The sequence below is a fragment of the Leptopilina heterotoma genome, unplaced genomic scaffold (assembly GCF_015476425.1).
Source record: "Leptopilina heterotoma isolate Lh14 unplaced genomic scaffold, ASM1547642v1 Lhet_275, whole genome shotgun sequence".
NCBI classification, from domain to species: domain Eukaryota; kingdom Metazoa; phylum Arthropoda; class Insecta; order Hymenoptera; family Figitidae; genus Leptopilina; species Leptopilina heterotoma.
The window spans coordinates 2405154-2431093 of NW_025110983.1; the positions used below are offsets into that span (position 1 = coordinate 2405154).

A 25940-nucleotide genomic window follows, 5' to 3' on the forward strand; every position below is an offset into this window, starting at 1 on the left:
AATTAAAAACTATTAACAAATTCAAAACTTGTTTTTAAATAAATAATGTACTGTTAGCTTTATTTAAAAGATCTAATTTACTCCTTTTTTTCGCTATTAAAATTTTCAACGTATTCGAAAAAAAAGTTTTTTTTCCATATTTAACACCACAAGTCTGGTTGGAATAATAAAAATTGTTTCGTTTTTCTATTTATCAATAAGTTCATTACAAACGGAATTAAAAAGACAAATAGAATTGAATTGAAAAATAATTTTAGGGTCCTTTTACCGACTGATGGTAAAATGCATCTTACCGACTTTACGTCTAGAGGCAATGGTAAAGGAATTTCCTTTTTTACCATCAGTGGACACAATGAAAATTCGTAATAATTTTTTTTCACTTTTTTTCTTTTATTCAATTAATTTTCCATTTTCCAGTGAAAGAAAATAATTCACAACTTTTTTAAATAAATTTTGTTTCCATAAAATGTTTAATTTCGTATCGAATGTTTTGCTATCAACATATATGTGATTCTATAAAAGAACTTTTTCTCAGAGAAAATGGAGTATTGATGAAGGTGGAACTGTGTTTGTGTGTGTGTGTGTGTGTGTATTTTCGTTAGTCGTTTCGTTTTGTTACCGATTTACTCTCTGAAATTGTAAAAGCTTCAAATTGTCGAATTAAATTGCAAAACCCCACTAATGTTGTGATTTAAATGTAAACCAGTGAAAATAGCATTTCGATTGTCTTCGACTAAATTCACCTGACAATAAAAAGAGGTATGCGGATATAAACGAACAAAAAATAGGAAAAAAATATATAAATAAAATGTTTTTCTTTGATTGAAGTATTATTTAAAAAAGAAATCAAATTTTGAAATTTTTTTTTTGTGAGAATTTTTTGTTTTTACTTATTTTGTTGATTGAAAAATCAATCTTTATTTCTTGGATATAATAAACAAAGATTTCGTCGACATAATCTCATTACGAGGCAGTCATTATCCCTCTGCTCACGGGTAATTTAATAGTATGAACCAGTGGACAGAATTGCATCTGGTGTGTCAGATTATGTAGTCGATCGTATAACTTCTCTCTACTGGCAATATACATTACACATTGAATCCTTGGTGCATTGTTTACTTAACGAGCTTTCATATTATACATATCTATATATGTATATAATACAAAACAAATATCTTTGAGAAAACCTTTAATAAAAAAAAAGTTCTCTTTCGTTTTTTTTTTAGATAAAAACATTTTTATAAAAAAAATTTATTTCTACATACAGCAACTATAAAACAAAGAATTTTTTGCATGAAAATATTTCAATAAGAGAATGTTTTTTTTATATAAAAACTAATTTTTTGTATTGAATATTTCGTTGTATTAAAACTTTTTCAAAAAATACTGTTAACAAAACAAAATTGTATTGATAACTATTTTTTAATCAAAATAGATTCTTTTATACAAACACAATTCTATATAAAGCAAGGAAAAATACTAGAAAATAAATAAAAAATAAATATCAAAGGGTAAATAAAAGAAGAGAATATTAGAAAAAATTATTCTCAAATACAAACAATAAGTGAAATATCGTTGAGTAAAAAAGAAGAAATTGGAAAAGGACATTTCCGGTTGAAATTAAAGGAGAGGGAGGTTGGGGAGGGGGGGTTAAAAAAGAAAGCTGAAAAAAACCCCTAGAGAGATAGGCTCTTGAGCAAAATGAAACGTAAATATTGGCCGAGCCACCAAGGAGAGGCAAACTTAAAACTACGTCCCGCCGTATTAATAAAGATGAGCGCATTCACTACACCCGGCACCATCCTATCAACTTCAGAATCGTGTATTACAAGTGCCGGCAAAATGTCGTCATTACGAAACTCTAATTATTCTAATCGCAACTTTTTCCCCTCTGATACTAAACAGTTTTCCTTTTTTTTTCTTCAAAAAAAAAAATTTTGTTCTTTAATATTTAGGACTTTTTGTAAAGAAGAAAAAAAAACAAATTAGTAATACTTTGACATGAAAGAATTATAATGTCACATCAAATATTCGTCAGAAATTAAAAGAAAAAGGAAAATGTATTTGGACGTGATTCTCGAATATTCAAAAGCACCAGAAAATGTGTATAATGTGTTAATCTCCTAATCATCTACTTTGCGCCATTAATTAGAAACTTTTAACTCTTAATTTCACTTCCCAATTCACAATTCCACACTTAGTTCCCACTCTCAGTTTCCCACTCTCACTTCTGACTCAGTTCCCACTTTCCACTCTCACATCCATTTTCCACTCTCACTTTCCACTTTCATTCTCACTTCCAACTTCCCACTTCAAATTTCCACACTCAGTTACCACTTTCCACTCCTACTTCCAACTTCTACTTTCCGCACTCAGTTTCTCATTCCGACTTTCCACTCTCACTTCCACTTAACACTCTCATTTTCACTTCACACTTTCCACTCTCACTTCCAACTTCCACACTCAGTTCCCACTTCCACGTTTCACTCTCAGTTTCCACTTCCCACTCTCACTATCCATTTTCTACTCTCACTCCCATCTTTCCACTTTGAATTTCCACACTCAGTTTCCACTTTCCACTCTCACATCCATTTTTCACTCTCACTTTCAACTTTCCATTCCCATTTCCACACTCAGTTACCACTTTCCACTCTCACTTCCAACTTCCATTTTCCACACTCAGTTCTCACTCCTACTTTCCACTCTCAGTTCCCACTTTCCGCTCTTAGTTCACTCTCTCACTATCCACTTTCCACTCTCACTTTCTACTCAGTTTTCTGTCTCACACTTTACAAAGTAGGAAGTGGAAAATATAGTAGGAAGTGAAAGTGAAAACTAAAAGTGAAAAGTGAGTGGTAATGGGAGAGGGAAATGGAAAGGGGAGTAGAAAATGAACGTGGAAAGTGAGAGAGAGAAGTGGAAAGTGGGAGTATGATACTGTAAACTTAAAAGTGAGAGTGGATCGTTACTGTAATTTTTACACTCCCACTTCCACTTTCCTGTCTCACACTCCACAAAGCAAAAAGTGGAAAATATAGTAGGAAGTGAAAGTGAAAAGTGAGAGTGGGAAATGAAAAGGGGAGTAGAAAGTGAAAGTAGAAAGTGAAAGTAAAAGTGGAAAGTGAGAGAGGAAAGTGGAAGTGGGAAGTGAAAGGAAAACTAAAAGTGAAAAGTGAGTGGCAATGGGAGTGGGAAATGGAAAGAAAAGTAGAAAGAGAAAGTGGAAAGTGAGAGAGAAAAGTGGAGAGAGAAGTGGAAAGTGGGAGTGTGATACTGTAAACTTGAAAGTGAGAGTGGATCGTTACTGTAACTTTTACACTCCCACTTCCACTTTCCTGTCTCACACTCCACAAAGCAAAAAGTGGAAAATATAGTAGGAAGTGAAAGTGAAAAGTGAGAGTGGTAATTGGGAGTGGGAAATGAAAAGGGGAGTAGAAAGTGAAAGTGGAAAGTGAGAGAGGAAAGTGGAAGTGGGAAGTGAAAGGAAAACTAAAAGTGAAAAGTGAGTGGTAATGGGAGTGGGAAATGGAAAGAAAAGTAGAAAGAGAAAGTGGAAAGTGAGAGAGAAAAGTGGAGAGTGAAGTGGAAAGTGGGAGTGTGATACTGTAAACTTGAAAGTGAGAGTGGATCGTTACTGTAACTTTTACACTCCCACTCTTACTTCCTACTCTCACTTTCCTGTCTCACACTCCACAAAGTAGAAAGTGGAAAATATAGTGGGAAATGAAAGTGAAAAGTGAGAGTGGTAATTGGGAGTGGGAAATGGAAAGTGGGAGTAGGAAGTGAGAGTTGAAAGTGGTAATTGAGAGGGGGAAGTGAAGAGTAAGAGTGGGAAGTGAGAGGGGAAAGTGAAAGTGAAAGTGGAAAATGGGAGTGGGAATTATAAGGAGACATGATTTCTAGAAGTATATTTTCTATAAAATTTCTCTAATTTAATGGTAAACTTCTTCCTGTAACATAGATGAATATCTATATTGCTTTGTATTAACAGGTTGATCGTTTGCCGTTCTAATTCTATTCTCTGTTAATTTAAATAAAGATAAACGGTCATTAATGAAATTTTTTATGATTCTTAGTAAATCTTCTTTTCCTTCTTTGATTACAATATTTTCCAGATTGGTAATTTGGTATTATTAAAAATTGATATTAAAAATACATACACATTAAGAATAATGATATTTCATTAAATTGAAATTCATTATGATATCAATATGTAAATTAGCGGTATATTGTTGACATAATATGCTATCGATGTTTAAACGTGTGTGAAATTGTCGAATACACAGTAAATTCCCATGCGAATGCTATTATTGAATTGCGATTGATGTCAATCTAAATGACTTGTATCGAAGATTGTTTACTGACTATTATCACCTGAATATCAAACGTTGGTGGTGAAGCGCCTTGCGATTTCAGATTCAGTTAAACTGCAATTGGTTTGCTGGTTAACCCCTGTTGCCAAAACCCTATTTACTCGTATTTACTCAATATACAAACATACACAAGAAAATCTAAATGCTTCACTGTATACTATTCAAAGAACCGTCAGTCTGGAAAAGGAGGATGTAGAAGGGGAGGAAATTACGATGAGGAGTTAGCAAAACTTGTAACTTGGAGTTAAGTTAACTCGATACCCGGGAGAGAGAGAGAGAGAGGGGGAAAGGACGTATGGTTTTAATTGCATCACTTTATTTACCTATAATTTAGATTATAAATTACATAACGAGAAATAGTTTTTCAATTTTATTTTGAATTAAATGTCGATTTTTCGTTCTCTTCACAATCTCTTTCACTCTTTTCCGCTTTTTCCTCGACTATTTTATTTGACTCGTTTCATTTCAAGTTCCCGCATAGTATCGTTTCATGTATACCGTCTTTGAAGTTTCACACAAGCGAGATCGACAAGCAAATCGTCGTCTCTCAAATGCCAATTTATTGGATACGCAAATTAATTCAATCGTTACTACCTCTAATTGACCAATCTCATTGATACTCGAGATAATTGCTACCACTTATTATCGCTGTCAAACATTATTTTCTCATGTCATCAGTAATGGAAAACTTTTAGTTTATTTGGGATTTAATTTTTTTTTTGGACAAATTAATTCCTGGCGTAATTTTTTCAAAGAATTAAGAAGAGCTGTGACTATAAAAGCCACATAATTTTGAAGGAGTGACCACTTCTTAATCTAATTCAGTCTTCGATGCATCGTTCACTCTAATTATCAGTCATCAGTTCATCTACTAATCAGTTACTTGTAGAGTCTTTTATCTTCCAAGTATTTCCTTTTGGGTTCGAGTAATTGGATCAAGGATTGAACAGCAGTTTCAATAACATCTACTTCCAACCGTTTGTCCAGCTGTTGAGAGCTATCAGGCAAACAGTTCTCTCAGCGGATAGCTTCTGAATTTGACTTTTTGGTATCAACTCTTAAAATATTTCGAGAAAACTAAACTGGTAAGTGAAATCCATTTTTATCATTGTCTAGCATTCTTTATTTTATTTACAGAGGTATAATTCTGCTTTCAGTGGAGTTATTTCCTACCTAAACAAAATGCTGACCTGCCAATTTCAACTAAAGATGTATATCCCCAAAATCAATAGAGGACAGATTGTCTATCAATTTTAAATGCTTTGGTTTCCTTAATCTGTTTCCTTAGTTCGACGCCTTGGGCTTTGTTACTAACTCAGGTAAGTAATTAAAATACCAGGGTGTCGATTCTGTAACTTTTCTATTTCCCACTCCTACTTTCAACTCTCACTCTCACTTCCCCCTCAATCTATCCACTTTCCACTCTCACATCCCACTTTACATTCTCATACTCCCACTTTCCATTTCCCACTCCTAATTACCACTCTCACTTTCCGATTCCCGCTTTGTGGAGTGTGAGTCAGGAAAGTGGAAATGAGAGAGGGAAGTGGAAACTGGGAGTATGATAATGTAAAGTGGAAAGTGAGAGTGGAAAGTGCAAGTGGGATTGGAAAGTGGAATTGAGAATGGAAGTGGAAATTAACTGTTCCCTAGCTAATTCAGGAATTATTAGGAAAATTCTTAATGAATAGCTGAAAGTGAATGATTAGGAGATAAACACATTATACACACTTTCTGGTGCTCTTGAATATTCGAGAATCACGTCAAAATATATTCCACTTCCCACGTTGTGGAGTGTGAGATAGGAAAGTGGAAAGAGAGAGGGGGAAGTGGGAGGTGAGAGTGAAAATTAACTGTTTCCTAGCTAATTCAGAAATTATTAGGAAAATTCCTAATGAACAGCTGAAAGTGAATGATTAGGAGATAAACACATTATACACACTTTTTGGTGCTCTTGAATATTCGAGAATCACGTCCAAATATATTCCTCTTCCCACGTTGTGGAGTGTGAGATAGGAAAGTGGGAACTGAGAGTGGAAAGGGGAAAGAGAGAGGGGGAAGTGAGAAGTGAAAGTGGAAATTAACTGTTCCCTAGCTAATTCAGGAATTATTAGGAAAATTCCTAATGAACAGCTAAAAGTGAATGATTAGGAGATAAACACATTATATACACTTTCTGGTGCTCTTGAATATTCGAGAATCACTTCCAAATATATCCCACTTCCCACGTTGTTGAGTGTGAGATAGGAAAGTGGGAAGTAAGAGTAGAAAGTGGAAAGAGAGAGGGGGAAGTGAAAGTGGATAGTGGGAAGAAGAAGTGCTATTTGGAAAGTGAGAGTGGAAAGCAGAAGTAGAAAGTGAGAGTGGGAAGTAGGAACTGAAAGTGGTAGTGGAAATCATGAAGTAAGAGTGGGGTGTGAAAGTGGGTAGTGGGAGAGGAAAGTAGAAGGTGAAAGTGGGAGTGAATATAGTAGGAGTGAAAAGAAGTAAGTGAAAGTGGATAGTGGAAAATAGGAGTGCTAACTGGAAAGTTGGAGTAAGAAGTGAGGATAGAAAATAGTAAGTGGGAAGTATGTGTAGAAAGTGGGAGTGGATAGTGAAGTTAGGAGTAGAAGTGGTAGTAGGAAGTGAAAGTGGAAAGTGAGAGTGGGTAGTGGAAGTGAATGTAGGAAATAGAAAGTGGAAAGTGAGTGTAGAAAATGAGAAGTGGGAATGGAAAGTGGGAGTAGATATTGAAATTAGGAATTGAAAGTGAGTATAGAAAATAGGGTTGGAGTGTAAGAGTTGAAAGTAGGAGTAGTAAGTGAAAGTGGTAATGGGAAGTGAAAGTAGAAAGTGGGAGTGAAAAGTGGAAAAGTTACAGAATCGAACCCCTGGAGACGTCGAAGAAACTTGATGACAGTACACAACTAGTTAACTTGGTAACGGTTCTCGGACTGACGAATTCGTCAAGAGTAGCACCTTTCAAGTATAAATATAAAATATAAACACATCGCGAAGACCTGACACTACTTAAATAAATTTTTCATCACATTATCGCGAATTCGCTAAAAATGACATTTGAACTCCAATGAAAAAAAGGAAGGAGCAAAGAATTTTTTTTCATCACCGTCTCGACGCGCGTTCAAGAGTTCTTTTTTTTCCCATCCTTGAAGTGAAAGTTTTCGCTTCTTTTTAAAATTTTACCCCAAAAGAATCTTTCTAAAGATGAGTTTCTTGTAGAGGAAAAATTGTTTTTTCAATCTTTCATTCATTTCTCGATTCTCAGGGTTTGAATAAAAGAGAAAGAAGAGAGTGAGGGTGAATACACACTGTCTTATTGCAGACGGAGTTTAAAAATTAGCTTGAAATTTATTGATTACTTTTTTTCTCTACACTCGTGTGTCTACATATATATATAGAGGTATTGCTCTGAGAGTGAAACTTTGCTCTTTCCCATTTTTCCGTGAGTTGTAAAAAATAAATTTTATTTCTCCACCTCTTCTCCCTCTAACCACTCTCAAACAAAAAAAAGGTGTTCCATTCCGATAACACAACTGTGCTTTCAACTTTATTATCCAAACGTCAATAATAATATTGTCCAACTGTTTTTACCCTCCTCCCCCTTTATTCCAATTTTCTCCACTAAAGTGAAATTCTAAAATTTAAAAGTATAATATTAATTGTTTAAATTAATTTTAAAAAAGGAAAAATTTATCGTACAGTGGAAAAAGGGGAATAATTTTTTGACATTAATTCACAAAGGGTAAAAGGAGATAATTTATTAAAGTCTTATCTTAACTTTTATTGTTTTCTTGTTTTTTTATTTTGGTCTTAATAACGGCAAGTTTCTTAGAATGTCATAAAAAAAATTTTTTTTATTTGATGGTAAAGGAGACAATTAGAAGTTTTGCAGTGAAAAAAACTTTGCAATTTTTCAGTTTAGGGTGCAAGAGAGAGTGAGAGAGAGAGATGGAGAGTTCTCTATTTATGAATTCACAGCTGCCACGGTAACATTTTGCAAGCAAACATCATATACCTTATGGTGAACTTTTACTTCTTGCATCCCTCTCCAAAAGTCTTTTACGTAACATTTACGGCGGTTTGAAAGCCCCTTGCTTGATTACTCGACATTTTATTATTCTCAACTTGGCCTTTTTTTTCTTTTTCTCTTTCTTTTTTTTTTTTTACTCAACTCCTTGTAATCATCGTCTCACCTTTTACGAAAGTCAGAAACCCGCCCTTATTCTTTTCTTTCTTTCCTTCTTCTTCTTCTCTTTTTTTTACTACCTTCTTTTACTTCGCATTTCTTCAGCTATGCAATTTATTCCACACCCTCTCAACCATTCACCTTATCCCCCCTCCTCTTCTCACACCTTTTTTCTCTCATACACCCCCCCTCCCCTACCCCTCTCCGCTGCACCACCAATCTTAAAAAACATTTCACCAAGAAGAAAAGAAACGTGAGTATTTAAAATACTGAATTGTTACACCAACACTTGGCGCGCGCAATAAGTCGCGCATAAATTTTAATCAAAATTTATTTTCATCTAAAGAAACGTTTAGTAAAACTCTATTAAGGTGAAGTAAAATTACATATTAAACACGTAAAAACCGTTTTCTCAAATGCACAAAGTACAGCAATAAAAAAAAAGATGATTAAGGATTACAAAAAAAAATCTAATTAATATTTATTTTATCATTTAGTAATTTAATTTTTCTAACCTATAATAGTCGGGGTCTAAATAGAAACACTTTTTAGTAGGCGTGATTTTTCAAAACATTTTTTAAAACTGCTTCATTTTTTTTAATACTCTTCTGGGGGGGACTTACTTTTTGTGAAATAGACGTGGCCTATTTAAAAAATATGTGGAAAAAATTAAATAAGCGTAAAGTAGGGTGAGGTCAATTCAAAAATAGGCGGGCAAAGTAAATAAGAATGAAGTAGGCGTGGTCAAATCCAAAATAATAGTTTTTAATTAGGCATGGCCCTAAAGTGGGAAAGGTTTGTTCCTAACACTTTTTAAGTAGGCGTGGTCAATTTTCAACGCCCTAAAGTAGGAGAGTTTATTCCTAAGACTTTTTAAGTAGGCGTGGTCAATTTTCAAAACTCTAAAGTAGGAGGGGCTTATTGCTCACACCTTTTAAATAGGCGTGGTCAATTTTCAACGCCCTTAAGTGCAAGAGACTTATTTGTCGAAAATGCATCGTTAATAGGCGTGGTCAGTTTTCAACGCCCTAAAGTGGGAGAGGTTTATTCCTAACAGTTTTTAAGTAGGCGTGGTCAATTTTTAAAACTCCAAAGTGGGAGGGGCTTATCTCTTCTACCTTTTAAGTAGGCGTGGTCAGTTTTCAACGCCCTAAAGTGGGAGAGGTTTATTCCTAACACTTTTTAAGTAGGCGTGGTCAATTTTCAAAACTCCAAAGTGGGAGGGGCTTATATCTTCTACCTTTTAAGTAGGCGTGGTCAATTTTCAACGCCCTTAAGTGGGAGAGACTTATTTGTCGAAAATGCATCGTTAATAGGCGTGGTCAGTTTTCAACGCCCTAAAGTGGGAGGGGTTTATACCTAATGGTTTTTAAATAGGCATGGTCAATTTTTAACGCCCTAAAGTGGGAGAGGTTTATTCCTAACCTCTTTTTAAGTAGGCGTGGTCAATTTTTAAAACTTGAAAGTAGGAGGGGCTTATTTCTCACACCTTTTAAGTAGGCGTGGTCAATTTTCAACGCCCTAAAGTGGGAGAGGTTTATTCCTAACCTCTTTTTAAGTAGGCGTGGTCAATTTTTAAAACTCCAAAGTAGGAGGGGCTTATTTATCACACCTTTTAAGTAGGCGTGGTCAATTTTCAACGCCCTAAAGTGGGAGAGGTTTATTCCTAACACTTTTTAAGTATGTGTGGTCAATTTTCAAAACTCCAAAGTAGGAGGGGATTATTGCTCCCACCTTTTAAGTAGGCGTGGTTAATTTTTAACCAAATAAATTAGGAGGGGCTTATTATTACCTCCTCTTAAGTAGACAAGAGGCCTATTTTCAATTTTAATTTTATTTGGCAAAGTAATTTTAATAAATAGAATTAGAAAAGAAGAAGAAGAGAGAGTGAGAGATTGTAGAAGTTTAAAAAGAGAGTAATGATGATATCAAACCATCGGTGATGAGTCTCACTGATCGATATTAGTTTTTCTCCTGGGGTAATGAGCTTTTTAGAAGAAGTTAATGAGTAAATGCTTTGGTAGTGGAATGTAGTAAAGCTTAGGTTTGGGAAAATAGTAGGAGGTGATTTGAAGGTGAAAAAAGGGATAAATTATTGTCTATTTCCATAATGCAAACATTTACCAGTCTCTGTTTACAATTCAATCGAAAAGCTTTTTTCTCTTGTTCATAAATAAAGCACAAAAAAAAATTAAAAGGAAAACCACATCATTTCTCTCGTTTTGTTAAGAAAGAAAAATATTTTTATTGTTCTCATTCAAAGGGAAATATTATTTTTTATTATTATGGACAATAAATTCAACAACTGTTTATCTCACGATAATTATCATTATTATTATTATTAAACTTGTTTCATAATAAGGATTCTTAAATTGAATTACAACATGTTCAATTGGTTGTTTACGTCTAAACAAGTAGAGAAATATTTCTTAAAAAAATTTTTTTTACCAAGTAATATTAGTCTCACAGTGAATGTCTGGTTGAAGATAGTATTGAAAAAAGGAAAAGAGGTGAAAGGGAGAAGAGGGGGGGGGGTTGATGGAAGAGAAGGGGAAGAGTGACTGCGTAAACAACCAGTGCAATTTCCCGGCTTTCTTCAATCGAAAAAAGAAGAGTTGAATCAAAGTTTACTGAAAAGAGTGTCTATGACCCGAAGGCTCTCATATTGGTTGAGAATATTTGTACTCTTCGTGAGAAAACGATAAATTCATTGAAAATAAAATATATTTTTTCTTTATTTCGAAAAAAATTCATTTTCCAATGTCAAATAACGTGTCATTTATGAAAAAATTGCGAGAAAAGAATTTTTTCCTGCTAAAATGAGAATTGGTCGAATGGTTTAGTTACTCGACTTGTAAATTATTGTCCTCGGTTCGAATCCGGATGGAAATTTTTTTTTCAATTTGGTAATAAGTTTAGAAAAAACAAAAGAATATTCAATATACAATTGTTATTAATTTGCACCTGTTTCTTAATTTTAAAAAATTATTTTATTATAATTTTTCATTATTATTAATAAAAAAAAATTGTTTTTCGCTCTTAATTATTATTAGTTTACGGCTAAACGTTTGGTCTACAGCAATTCAAGATTCTAAGGGTTATCGAACCGATATTGGTCTTCGAAATTGTCCATTAGGTTTGAACCACACGCTGTAACCGTAGCAATCAAGATTAAGCCACAACTCCATTAAACGATTTCGATTGGTAATCCTTCAAGAAATTCAATTTATTTCCTCATAAGTATAATCTGACAAATTTAGAAATTCAATTTGAAATCACTCTTATGTTATTAATTATCTATAAGATATTTTACTTCCTTTCGTTACTTTCTTTTCTTCCTTTGGAATAAAAAAGAAAAAAATGAGAGAAAAAATTCTGTTTCTTCCAATATTTCGAGAATTTTTGAAATTTATAGTAAATTTATTATTACAAATATTGTAAATAAATCGTGTTTTTAATAAAAGCGAAAATTTTTTAAAGTGAAAAAAGTTAATTTGGTTGCAAAAAAACTAGGAATTTTGAGAAGAAGAGAAAAAACTAATTTAATGTTGTGTTAGCTTGATGGCTACAATACCGGACTGTTAATTAGAAGACTTGGGTTCGAATCCAGGCAGAAAAATATATTTTTTTCACTTTTTTATGGACAATTGATTTCAATAAGAAATAAGTGGATATTTATTTCTTTTTTTTTAAATCCAATTTCGAAAGAATAAAATAAAATTATTTTGTATCATTGTGTTTTCAACGAAATTCAAAGATAGACATACCATTAAGGGATGAAATTTGTAGAATTATAGAGACGGGAGTAAAGGATCGACCACGAACAATTGAATGCTTCACGGAGAGAGGAAGAGAGCGAGGGAGAGGGAGAGAGAGAGCAAACGGATGTGACATCAGCAGGTGTAATTTCCCGTGCAAATAGTAGAAACCACTAAGCTCGAAATTGTACTGAATTAGCCACACAAGTCTTACTTTAGAAGATAATAATATCAATCGGTAATGCAATATATCTTATTGTCGAATTATTACAAAATTTAATTTCCTTAATTGTTTCACTCTATGTAACATTTTTTTTGAGAATTTTAATTAAAAATATTTATTTAATTTTATTTTTTATTAACAATAAATAATTGAATTAATTTCTAAATAATAATTTCATAAAATTAAAATTCCGTTAGATCTCACTTTTTATTCATTTTAATAATGGACAATTATTGAAAATAAATATAAAGTAGGCATGGTATATTTAAAAATAGGCGGAGCAAATTAAATAATTGTAAAATAGGCGTGGTCTATTAAAAAATAGGCGGGCTAAAGTAAATATATGTAAAGTAGGTGTGGTATATTTAAAAATAGGCGGGGTTAAGTAAATAGGTATAAAAAGGGAGTGGCCTATTTAAAAATAGGCGGAGCAATGTTAATAAGTTCAAAGTATGTAGGGTCTATTTTAAAACAGGAGGAAAAAATTCAATAAGTTTAAAGTAAGCGGAGCTCCGCCTACTTTCATATATGCCACGCCTACTTTTATTTTCACAGTAAATAAATGTGAAGTAGGCGTGGTTTTTTCAAATAGGAGGAGCAAATTAAATAACTACTAAGTAGGCGTGGCTTATTTTGAAAATAGACAGACAAAATTAAATAAGTACAAAGTAGGTGTGGCTTATTTAAAAAATAGGCAGAGCATAAGTAAATAAATAGAAAGTGGCTGTGGCCTATTTAGAAGTAGGCGGAGTACATTAAAAAGAAGGCGTGGTCTATTTAAAAATATGAGGAGCAAATTAAATAAGTTTCAAGTAGTCCTGGTTTATTTTTAAAAAAAGGCTAAGCAAACTCAATTATAACAAACTAGGGGTGGCAAGTAGGCGTGTCTTATTTGAAAATGGGCGGAGCAAAGAAAATATGTACAGAGTTTGCGTGACCGGTTTAAAGTAGGCGGAGCATAGCAAATAAGTACAAAGTAGGTGTGGCTTAAATAAGCGGAGCAAAGCAAATGAATAGAAAGTGGGCGTTGCCTATTTAAAAGTAGGCGGAGCACCGTAAAAAATGTGAATTAGGTGTAGTCTATTTAAAAATAGGAGGAGCAAATTAAATAACTACTAAGTGGGCGTGGTTTATTTTGAACATAGGCGAAGCAAACTAAATAAGTACAAATTAGGTGTGATCAGTAGGCGTGTCTTATTTGAAAATGGGCGGAGCAAAGCAAATATGTACAATGTGGGCGTGGACGGTTTAAAGTAGGCGGAGCAAAGTAAATAAGTATAATGTAGGCGTGGCCGGTTTGAAGTAGGCTTGTCTAATTTGAAAATAGGCGGAGCAAATTAATTTTTAACTTGAGTAGACTTAGTTTTTTTACTGTTTTCGAAATTTTTAGTGGAAATCTTAGAATTAAACAGGAATAATCTGAATAGGCGGTCTATTTTCAACGCTCTAAAGTGAAAGTTCTTTTTCATGTCCCTTTTCAAAATTTCTGGTGAGAAAAATTTTTTTCTCCTGAAAAAAAATTAGGGATCATTTTTTTTTTTCAAAAAGTTTCTCTTTACTGGCATCATTTTTCGAGGAACGTTGAAGAAACAGTAGATATCGTTGAACATTTTATAAGCGAGGCAGGTTGACTTCGATTGATAGCATAATCCGATAATATAAATGGCCGTCGCGCGGCACAACTGCGAGAAAGAAAAGTGATTTATCATAAAACGGATGATGGTGGAAGGAGAGAGAGAGAGAGAGATGTGGGGTGGGGGAAAAAAGAGAGAGTGAGAGGGGGCGTTGGTTAAGGGGCGGGTTTCCTGTCCTCTCTTTACGTTACCGATTTATTTCACAATCTTGATGATCAATTGATGGTAAATAGAAGTTCGTTACGCGTCTGTAAGGAGGTAGAAAAAAAAAGAAAAAAAGGATGATGCTGATGAAGAAGAAGAAGAAGAAGTAGGAGACAAAAAAAAGATGAAGAAAAAGGTTATTTTCCCACAATAGACTTTTTTAAAAGAGAAAACTCGAACAAGTTCTTATTGAAGGGATTATAGGCCAATTTCACGAGAGCCAAAGTAACTTAAGTCCTTCCTCTCTGCCCAAGTAAAAGTATCGCCGCCTTTGATCGTCTTTACTGATGTTAAAACCTTCTGCGGCTATTTCGCTTGACATTTTCTTTTAATCACGACTCTCTCTCTCTCTCTTTCTCTTTTTCTCTCCTTTTAAGATTCCCTATTTTCCTGAAAAGCAAAAACCTCTTTGTCCTTGAAAGACTGCCTCCTGATCAACAAAAGATTTACTGGCTGCTTTTTATTTTATCATTTTCCCTCTTATTTTTATTTTTTTGCCCACCGTTTTTAAAAAGTTAGTTACAAAATAAAAACCAGAAAACCTAATTAAGAAAATAATAAACAAATAAAAAAATTAAATTAAAAATTTTTAAAGTCGATAATTAGCATAGTAATATACCTTACCGACAAATGGTAAATCAGTACCTACGGTCGGTAAACCGATTTTTTATTTAAATTTTAAAATAGGTATATATAACTTTTCTTCTTTCATTTATAATAAAAATAATTTTTATCGATTTTACCGACACTTGAAACTGTATTACCATCGGTCGATTATAAAATTATACCTTTATCTTTCGATGGGTCTATAATTTGATCGTTCTGTGGTATATACAGTCGTTAATACAGAATATTTTCATTATCAACTGATGGTAAAACAATTGTTTACCGACGGTGATATTATCGTCATATTGAAGCTTAGTGGCCAAAAGGCTAAATTGCCATTTTGCTAAACCACGCACAGCAAAACTGTTTTACCGACTGAGTGTTTCGAACCTAACCTCTTACTGTGTAAAATTTTAATTTAGCGAAATGGCAATTTAGTCTTTTGGCCACCAAGCGAAACCTGAAACTGTTTTACCATCAGTCGATAATGAAGATAACTATTTTTTTACCAACAGTCGGTAATAAAAATTCCTAATTTTATATTTTTTCATAGGTAGGTTTTTATAGTAAATTAAAAATTTTTTATATTAATCATACATTGAAATACAAGTTGAAAATTTAAAATATAAAAAAAATTTGCTATCAAAAATAGAAAAAAAATTTTTCCTATAAAATTTAATTTAAATATTACAAATTTTCCTCTTCTCTTATTCTTTTATCGCATTGAAATCAAGAATATACGCCCTGTCAAGTGGATGTAATAATTCGATTTTTACGAAGTCGCTGACTCACTATAGTGGAACAGGAAATTTCTAATTCCAAATGCTTCTTGGCAAAAAACTGCTGACAGAGGACGCAATTCGACGTTTCGAGCACGCGTCAAGTATGAATGAATTTATTCCCCGCGTTTTCATGCATACCGCAGATATTGCATAATAATAATATAAAAAAAGGAACTTAACTCTTTAAAATTTTTTTCAAAGTTAACTGAAATAAGTTTTAAAAATGTTTTTCTTAACTAAAAAAATTCTTTTTTAACTACAACATTTTTTTAAAATTAAAAATCTTTTTTTTAACTAAAAACATGTTTTTTTAACTAAAAAAAAGTTTTTTGGCCAAATAAAATGTTTTTTAACTAAAAAAATTGTTTTAAATTAAAAAATGCCTTTTTTAAACTAAAAATTTTTTTTTTAATAAATTAATATTTTTTTAACTACAAATTTTTTGTTAATTAAAAAATTTGTTTTAACTACTTTTCAGTTAATTAAAAAATTTGTTTTCAACTACTTTTTTGTTAATTTAAAAATTTGTTTTTAACTACTTTTTTGTTAATTAAAAAATATTACGATTCTTATAGTATTTTTATTTTTTTTTCAACCCCTCTTTCCACTCATTAGTTTATTCTTTTTTAAGAATTAAAAAAGAAATTATTTCTTCAAGAACTTTTCAATCTAACACCCCAAAAAAAAATTTTTAAACTAAGAATTAAACAAAAATTAAAAAAAAAAATTTTTTTAATTAAAAATGAGGTAAAAAAGAAAAGTAGAATTAAGGAAAGAAAGAATAATAATTTTCGAGTTTTTTTTCAGGTCGAAAAGGAAAGAAAAAGATAAGTGGAAAAAAATTGTATGTAATATTGAAATTAGTCGAGTGGTTAAGTCAAAGGACTTCTGATTGTGTATCAAGGGTTCGATTCTCGACGATTGTAATTTTTTTTCTAAACAATTTTTTACGATTAAAATTTTTGAAATTAATTTTACATTAAATATATACATATTTATTAATAAAGTTCTCCTTTTTTATTGAAGAAAAATAATAAATTTAAAATAACTGACAAATTTCTGTTTCCAAAAAAAAAAAAATATAATCCATTCATTGACGCAAAACGTTAACGCGTAATACGTAATCCAGAGACTGCCTGCATAATCGACCGTGGAATTGAATTCTATCAACTGGTACCCACCTCATCCGCCCCCCCCTCACTCCCCTCACCATCCCCTCTTTTGCCCCTAATCTAGAATCCATTCACTAAGTCTCTTCACGATTTGAAGTCTCCTCGTACGTTCCATTAAGTCAGCTAGATACGAATTCATTGAAATTGTTATTAATGTATTCAACTATGGATTCTACAAATTTACTCCGTAAAATCTCAGTTTCCCAAGCAATTCTCTTATTTACACAAGCTTTAAGTGCCATTTGTTATTCCATTTTCTGTTTTTAGCATAGTGACATTAGCAAATGATAAAACAGAGGAAAAAATATTTTCCTTTTCAAATAATTGAAATTTTAATACTAGAAAATGTAATTTTATTTAATTTTCTATTTAATTTTACTTTTATCTTTTTTAAATTCAGTATTTTAGTATTTTTCGGTTTGTTTGCAATTTTAAAACTGTTTTTAAAGTTTGATACAAAGTCGTAAGAAAATAATTTCAATTTTCAGATTAAAAATTTTAAAGTTGTAATTTGGTCGCGTGGTTAGTGCGTTTGACTTGTGGCTGTACGATTAGGGTTCGATTCTCGACACCGGAGAATTTTTTTTTTCATGTAAAAAAATATCTGGCGCTATTATTATTAATAATAATAATAATATTATAATAATATTAATAATTGTTAATAATAATAATTATTAATTAATAAATTATTAAAACTTGTTACTGCAAAAAAAAATTTTTTTAAATTAAACAAGTTTAAAATAAAATTAAATCAAAAAAAGCAAAACAAATTCAAGGAAAATTGAAACAAAAAATGCAGATAGTACAACAATTTTAATTAAACGAATAATTTATTAGTGCATTATGAATATTAATACATAAATTTGTATTTAACGAAAAATTATTAAACTGAGTTGAAAATAATTTTGAGGATAATTACAATTTCAATTTTCTCATGTGTCACATTTAAATGTAACGATGGAAGGAGAGAGAGAGAGAGAAAGAGAGAGAATGTTTATGTGAGAGAAGGAGAGAGAAAGAGAGAGAGGGAGTTTATTAAAGTTGCAAATGCAAATACGTATTGCATTTGATAATATAGTCAGGTGTGTAATGCAAAATGCAAAATTGGTAACCCCGCTGGTTTCCATCGAATAGGGAAACGATTGTACAATCAAATATTAATTTCACATAATCCCGTTTACTTATTATCAAGCATTCCAAATAACTTCAGTATTGATATATTCAAATTTCAAATTATTAATTTCTCGTTTAAGTAATTAATCTCCATTTAAAATTATTATATGTACAATTTGAAAGCGAGAGAGAGGGAAAGAGAGAGAGAGAGAGAGAGAGAGAGAGAATATAAATGTACTTAATATTTAACAAATCGATAAAAGTGGTAAGAATAAAAAAAAAACAATAATTGACTGGTTTCGAACCCGAGTTGATTTATCAGTAAACCATAATTTAATCCCCATGACCAAAGTTGTATAGAAATTTTTTTCCTCTCTGTTAGAGTTTTTCTACTTTTTGCATAATTATAATATACGTATTATAACAGAAAACAATCCCAGGCTGTAAATTTTTGTTTATAATATATTTTGTAATTGGTTTCTCACTTCAAAATAAAATATTAATTATTACTAATATTTTTATTATTAATAATATTAATATTAATTATTATTAATACTTTTATTATTAATAATATTAATATTAATTATTATTGATATTTTTATTATTAATAATATTAATATAAATTATTATTAATACTTTTATTATTAATAATATTAATATTAATTATTATTAATACTTTTATTATTAATAATATTAATATTAATTATTATCAATACTTTTATTATTAATAATATTAATATTAATTATTATCAATACTTTTATTATTAATAATATTAATATTAATTATTATTAATATTTACAATAATGAGAAAAAAAAGAAATATTTTTAGACAAGAAAGTGGTACTAAACGCAAAATTTTATAATAACAACCTCATTATTAAAACAATAAATATTATCACTGAAAAATATTATTTACGAAATAATATCTTAACAAACAAATAAGCCAAAACCTTTTAAAAATAATTAATAATTTTATGAATTATTTATTTTTGTATTTAAATAATTGAATCGTCGTAGTTCATAATTAGATCAACATTAAAATTATAATAAATTATTCATAAAGAGCTGCTTTTACAATTTATATAAATAGATCAACATAAAAATTATAATAAGTTATTCATGAATAGATCAAAATCAAAATTGAATGTTATGCAATTTCAATTTTAAATTCATTAAATTAGAAAAAAAACTTAGATTTTTAAAAAATTTTAATATATCAAATTCTTTTGAAATTAGTTAAATTTTTTAATACATATTTAAATAATTATTAAAAATAATGAATTTATAAAATAATTTTAGTTAAAAATACTAAAAAAAATTGAATTATTTGAGAAAAAAATTATTGATAAAATTCTACTCAAAAATTTAATTATTTTCAGAAACATTAGAAATTTTCCAGAAATGCAATTAACAAATTTTTTTTTATAAATTTCTTCGCAATAATTCAATTATTTTTATAAATAATAAAAATTTTTATGGGAATTCAATATTATTTTCATAAATAATGAAAATTTTTCTAGAAATTTAATTATTTTCATAAATAATGAAACTCATCGCAGAATTTCAATTATTTTTAATACCATTTGAAATTAATTTATCGAAAAATTCAATTATTTTCATAAATAAAGTTTTTCACAAGAATTCAATTATTTAAAATAAAATTTTCATAATATTTACTATATTTCGAAAAATTTAATTATTTAAAACAATGTTTATAAAATTCTTACAAAGAATTCAATTATTTTCAAAAACAACAAAATTCTTTAAAAGAAATTCTTCTCAGAAATTTAATTATTTTTTAAAATTTTAATAAAATTCTTTTTAATAAAATTAATTATTTTAAATACAATTTTAATTAAATATTTTTAAAATAATTCAATTATTCTTTTAGATTTTAATAAAATTCTTCCTAAGAATTCAATTATTTACCAAGAAAAAAAATTAAATTATTAAAAAAAAAAAATATTAAAAAAAAATTATTAAAAAATATTATTAAAATTATTATTTACAATTATAAAAGAATATATACTATCCCCACTCTTTATTATTTAAATTATTTACAAAGAATTATTTATTTATTTTTTATTATTTATTTTATTTATTTATTTAATAATTCTTCGAAAGAATTCGATTATTAAAGATAGAGAACAAAATTATTTCCGAAAATTCAATTATTTTGAGGCATTTTAATAAAATTCTTTGCAAAATTAAATTATTTTCATAAAGAACAATATTCATGAGAAGAATATTCAATTATTTTGAAAAGTAATAAATTTTTGATAGGAAATTCAATAATTTAAAAAAATTCTAATAAAATTGTTCAGAAGAATTCAATTAATTATATGAATAATATTCAGTTATACTCAATTTTATTTTTGTATTTAAATAATTGAATTCTCGTAGCATTTTCTAATAAAAATTGATTTAAAAATGAATTTTATTATTAATTTTAGATAATAATTGAATATTAAAAGCAATATAGCGTGAATTTTTAGAAATAATTGAATTTTGAGAAGCTTTTAAATTAAAATATTTGAAAATTCGAAATTTTCATACTTATTGAAAATTTTCTAAAATTAACATTTTTGAAAAAGTTTAATTATGAATTTCTTTTGAAATTGTTTTAAATTCACAAAATTTAAATTGAGTTTCCAGGTTGTCCCAAATTTTCTATTTTCTTGTTTTGAAATTTCAAAATTAATAATTAAAACTATTTTGGGTAACTTAGTAGTTTGTTGTTGGTGAGAGAAAGCGGACATAGGGGAAGGGTTAAATTTTTTTTTTATTTCGACACTACACTAAAAGGAAATATTTTTAAAGTAAAATATCAAAGATTTGTTAATTTGAGGCACAAGAAAAAAATTTTTCTGTTTTTTTTTTTGCTTCTATACCGATCTCATCGTTCTTGATATCCCGCGCGAGCTTCATCCCGACCTCTGGCGACGGCTTATCAGTTATCGTCTTACGCAAGAAGTTTTGATTTATGCCGTTATATATACCTGAGGAAAAAGAAACTTTTTAAAACGAGCACGCTCTCACAAGAACTTTACCGTTTACGTGAAACTTTTTTGCGAACGTTGCTTTTTCCGCAAAAACTTTTCAGGAAGTTCAAAATCCTTCCACCACTCGTTCTTCTCTTTCCCCCTCCCCTTCTCTCTTCAACCCTTTCCTCCTTCTTTTTTTACCCCCTCCACCAGGGCACTAGGCTCCACATTCTCCCCCCTCCCTCTTTCAAACTACATCCCCCTCCCCTCCACCATGTCAATAGGCTCTATCCTACAGGTCCCCCCCTCCCTTCAACCTCTCACACTATCCCCTCTCTTATTCCACTTAAAACCCAATGAAAAGAGAGTAAAAAAAAAATTTTTTTTTTGAAGCACTTTAAGATAGTGTTTCATTTCTCGCCTCGAAAACTAGCTATATTTTTTTAACAGTGTGAGGGGTAAATACGATCGAGTCGAGTAATTTTGACCTGATATTAAACTATGTCAGAAACTTTTTCGAATATACAGTTATATATATACAAGTTTAAGCACTTAGATGAAATTGCTTATATTTTTCGGTGGAAATTGGTTTTTAGAAATGAAATATTTACGTAAACAGAAGAGTATTTACGTAACTGTATTTATTGATAAGTTTACCCCCCCCCTTCCCCTTTCTTCCCGCTCACTATTCTCTTGGAAAAAAAATTTAAGCGATGTTTAAATAAATATATAACGTTATTTATTGATAAATTTACTCCCTCACCCCCACTATTTTCTTGAAAAAGAAAAATTTAAAAGCTTATTCGTAAAAATAAAAACGCTGTTTTGTTGAAAATTTTACTTACCCTCATCACTCTCACCTCTCTTCTTGAAACTCACTATCGCGTCTCGACATTTTTTTTTGCTGATAGTAACAATTAGTTGGACTTATCTCCACTAACCCCGAACTATTTCTTATTGGAAAAAGCGGAAAAGTGTCGAAAAAATATGTTTTTGTGTTTGGTCAGGTGGATACGATGGTGGATTGTCAATTTATAGTTTTGGGTTCGAAACCAGGGAGATTTATTTGCTTTAAAAAATTTTTTTTCTTATTTTTTATTGCAATTATACATTTTTTTATAGATTTAAATAATTATCAAAACGAAGGTAGATTAAGAGAAAAAAAATTCTGAATTAATAAAATACTAGCAACAATTAGCGAACGGCTGACTTCTCACTCACTTTTTTTAAAATAAAATTAGCAATTTTAAAAATAACAATAAAAATAATAAAACGTAAAAATTTTTAATTAAAATTTTTTTATAAAAATAAATTATGAATTGGACTATATAGTTTTAATATTATTATAATTATAAAAATCATATATTCTGGCATGCGGAATTCAGAAAAAAAGTCGGGAATTTATCATAAAATAAATAAATTATTTTAATGAATAATTTTACTTAAATATTTCAAAATTAATTCAATTTTAAAAGAGTTGCGTTTACAATTTTCATAAATAAATAAACTTCAAATGGTTTCAATTTAAAATTTTATAATATTTCAATGTTGAATGACCTTAATTAGAAATTTTAATGAACTTAGATTTTTGAAAAATTTTAATAACTCAAAATCTTCTAAAATTATTTAAATTTAAATTAATTATTAAAAATAATGGATTTACAAAAGAATTTTAGTTAAAAAAACACTAAAAGAATTGAATTTTAAAGAAGTTTCAAATTGCAGAAATTCAATTATTTTCAAAAGTAATCAAATTCATCGCAGGATTTCAATTATGTTCAAAATTTACAAAAAAATCTCGACAAAATAACAATTATTATCCTTATAAATAAAAAAAATTCTTCTTCAAAATTTAATTTATATTTCCAAAAATTTTAATAAAATTTTTGTCAAAATTTGAATTATTTTCAACAATTCCACAGTAATTCAAATATTAACAAATTTTTTATAAGTTTTTTCTCAATAATTCAATTATTTTTAGAAATAATAAAACTCATCCCTCAATTTCAATTAAATTTTTAATACAATTTTCATCAAATTCCTTGAAAAATGTAATTTTTCTAAAAAATTTTCTTAAAATTCGTCAAAACAATTTAATTATTTAAAAATTTGTTAATAAAATTCTTTATAAGAATTAAATTTTAAGAAACATTTAATTATTCAATAAATAATTTACTTTTGTATTTAAATAATTGAATTCTGGTTGAATTTTTTTATAAAAATTGATTTGAAAATTAATTTTAGTTTAAATTTTAATTAATAATAGAATATGAAAATAATTTTTAAAAAGTATTCGTAGAATTATTATTATTATTATTATTATTATTATTATTATTATTCTTATTATTATTTATTATTTTATGTACGGTAATAATTACGTAATAAAAGAAAATTTCAAAATGAATATAGAAAAATAAGTAAAAATGAGAATATAAAAATGTTAAAATTCATGGCAACAAGATATCAAATGAAAATAGATGGAATTTTCAAATTGGCGTTAAAACTAGTCGAGTGGTTAAGGCACTTGACTACTGATAGAATGTCCAGGGTTCAATTCCTAGGATTTGTATTTTTTTGAACCACGTTTTTTTCACTAGAATTTTTTTTTCTAATAATACCTTTATATTTTTCAATTTACTGATAACTAAATACTTTTTAGTTCAAATATAAAAATAATTGTAAATAAATAATTTAAAAAGTAGTGTTTATTATTAAAAAAAACTTTTCAAGTTTCAGTTCTAAAAGATGTTATTAAAAAAATGCAAATATTGGAAAATTCGTATAAGATTGAACAGAATAAATAACAAAATTATTATTATTTATTATTATTACAATTATTATTATAATTAATATTCTTAGTAAAATGTTTACTATTATTATAATAATAATTATTATTATTATTATTGTTATTATTAATATTATTATTATACAAAAAAGGTAATACAATTTTAAAAAAGTAGAAAAAAAGAAAATAATAAAATTTAAGAGACTAGGATTCGAACTCTAATTGTATAGTTAACAGCCAAACACCGTGACCACTGGACCAACGCAACATTTAATTGACACATTTCATATATATATCGTTTTTTTTTCATTTTTCAAAGTAATTTCATAATAAAAATAAATTTTCCACTTAATATTAAATTTATTTAAAAAAAATTCAGTAAATAATTTTTTTAATTTATTTTTTAATTAAATAAAATTTTTTAAAAATAAACGTCAAACAATTTTTTTAATAATAAAGTATTTAAATATCTTAATAAAGAAAAAGAATTTATTTTTTCCTCTAAACATGTAAAAACAAAAAAAAAATTTAATTTTTACCCCATGTTTTTTTTATTTGCCTGAAATTAATTAAAATATTCAATTAAAGTTTTTAAATTATACGATTAACTTTTTGATTTTCATCTCTGACGGAAAAGTCGCACATTCAAATTAGCCGTGGATTTACAATTGTGTCTCTTCGTTTGGAGTCGCGATCCTTCTAATCCGAAATAGATTAACTTCGCGAGATAAGATATTTTGCTGACGAGTGGCTAGTCAGTGATGGGGAGTAGACGAAATGGGTGGGTGGTAATGGTAGGGGGAGAGGGAGAGGGGGGGGGTAAAGAAGGGGCTTCCAGAAATAATTGATGTTGTTATCTAAGACTTTATCCTACAAAAGACTACTCGCTACTTATAACTTATAACAAGCCACTTCAAGTCTATATTGATTTTCAGCAAAACCTCCAAGTTAAATTTAATCTGTTTTCTCGACTTGGATTAATATTATTAACGTTTTATACAAATTTCTATTGTTATCAATTATTTAATGCAGTTTTTATTGTACTTTTTTACTCATGTATTATTTATTCATTTAAATATTAATTATTTATTCAATTTTTTTATGTAAATGTATTTGTTTATTTATATTACTTATAATAAGAATAATTATCTTCTGTGGTATTACTATTATTATTATTGTTGTTATTGTTGTTATTCTTGTTATTGTTGTTATTCTTGTTATTCTTGTTATTCTTGTTATTCTTGTTATTCTTGTTATTCTTGTTATTCTTGTTATTCTTGTTATTCTTGTTATTCTTGTTATTCTTGTTATTCTTGTTATTCTTGTTATTCTTGTTATTCTTGTTATTCTTGTTATTCTTGTTATACTTGTTATTCCTTGTTATTCTTGTTATTCTTGTTATTCTTGTTATTCTTGTTATTCTTGTTATTCTTGTTATTCTTGTTATTCTTGTTATTCTTGTTATTCTTGTTATTCTTGTTATACTTGTTATACTTGTTATACTTGTTATTGTCATTGTCATTGTCATTGTCATTGTCATTGTCATTGTCATTGTCATTGTCATTGTCATTGTCATTGTCATTGTCATTGTCATTGACATTGTCATTGTCATTGTCATTGTCATTGTCATTGTCATTGTCATTGTCATTGTCATTGTCATTGTCATTGTCATTGTCATTGTCATTGTTATTGTTATTGTTATTGTTATTGTTATTGTTATTGTTATTGTTATTGTTATTGTTATTGTTATTGTTATTGTTATTGTTATTGTTATTGTTATTGTTATTGTTATTGTTATTGTTATTGTTATTGTTATTGTTATTGTTATTGTTATTGTTATTGTTATTGTTATTGTTATTGTTATTGTTATTGTTATTCGTGTTATTGTTATTCTGTTATAATTATAAAAACTATAAGTCAATTTTAGAAAAGTATAAAAAAAGAAAAAAAAATTAAGAGTCAGGACTCGAACCCCAAACGAAGAGTTAAGAGCCTAATACCGTTACCAATAGACCACGTCGTATTCAATTGTCAAAAAAATGAACTGATCGTTTTTTCACATTTATTCACGTAATTTGACAGAAAAAAAAAATTTTGAACTCGAAATCTAAAAAAA

The 25940-nt window shown here is 28.9% G+C and overlaps 1 protein-coding gene across 1 annotated transcript; it reads right to left on the minus strand.

The window, feature by feature from the left end:
* Positions 1 to 24950: 24950 nt before the first annotated feature.
* On the minus strand, positions 24951 to 25508 carry LOC122503930 (homeobox protein 6-like). The gene has a single exon (XM_043614703.1). It carries the CDS (start codon positions 25506 to 25508, stop codon positions 24951 to 24953), a length of 558 nt encoding a protein of 185 aa, XP_043470638.1.
* Between the last annotated feature and the right edge of the window lie 432 nt (positions 25509 to 25940).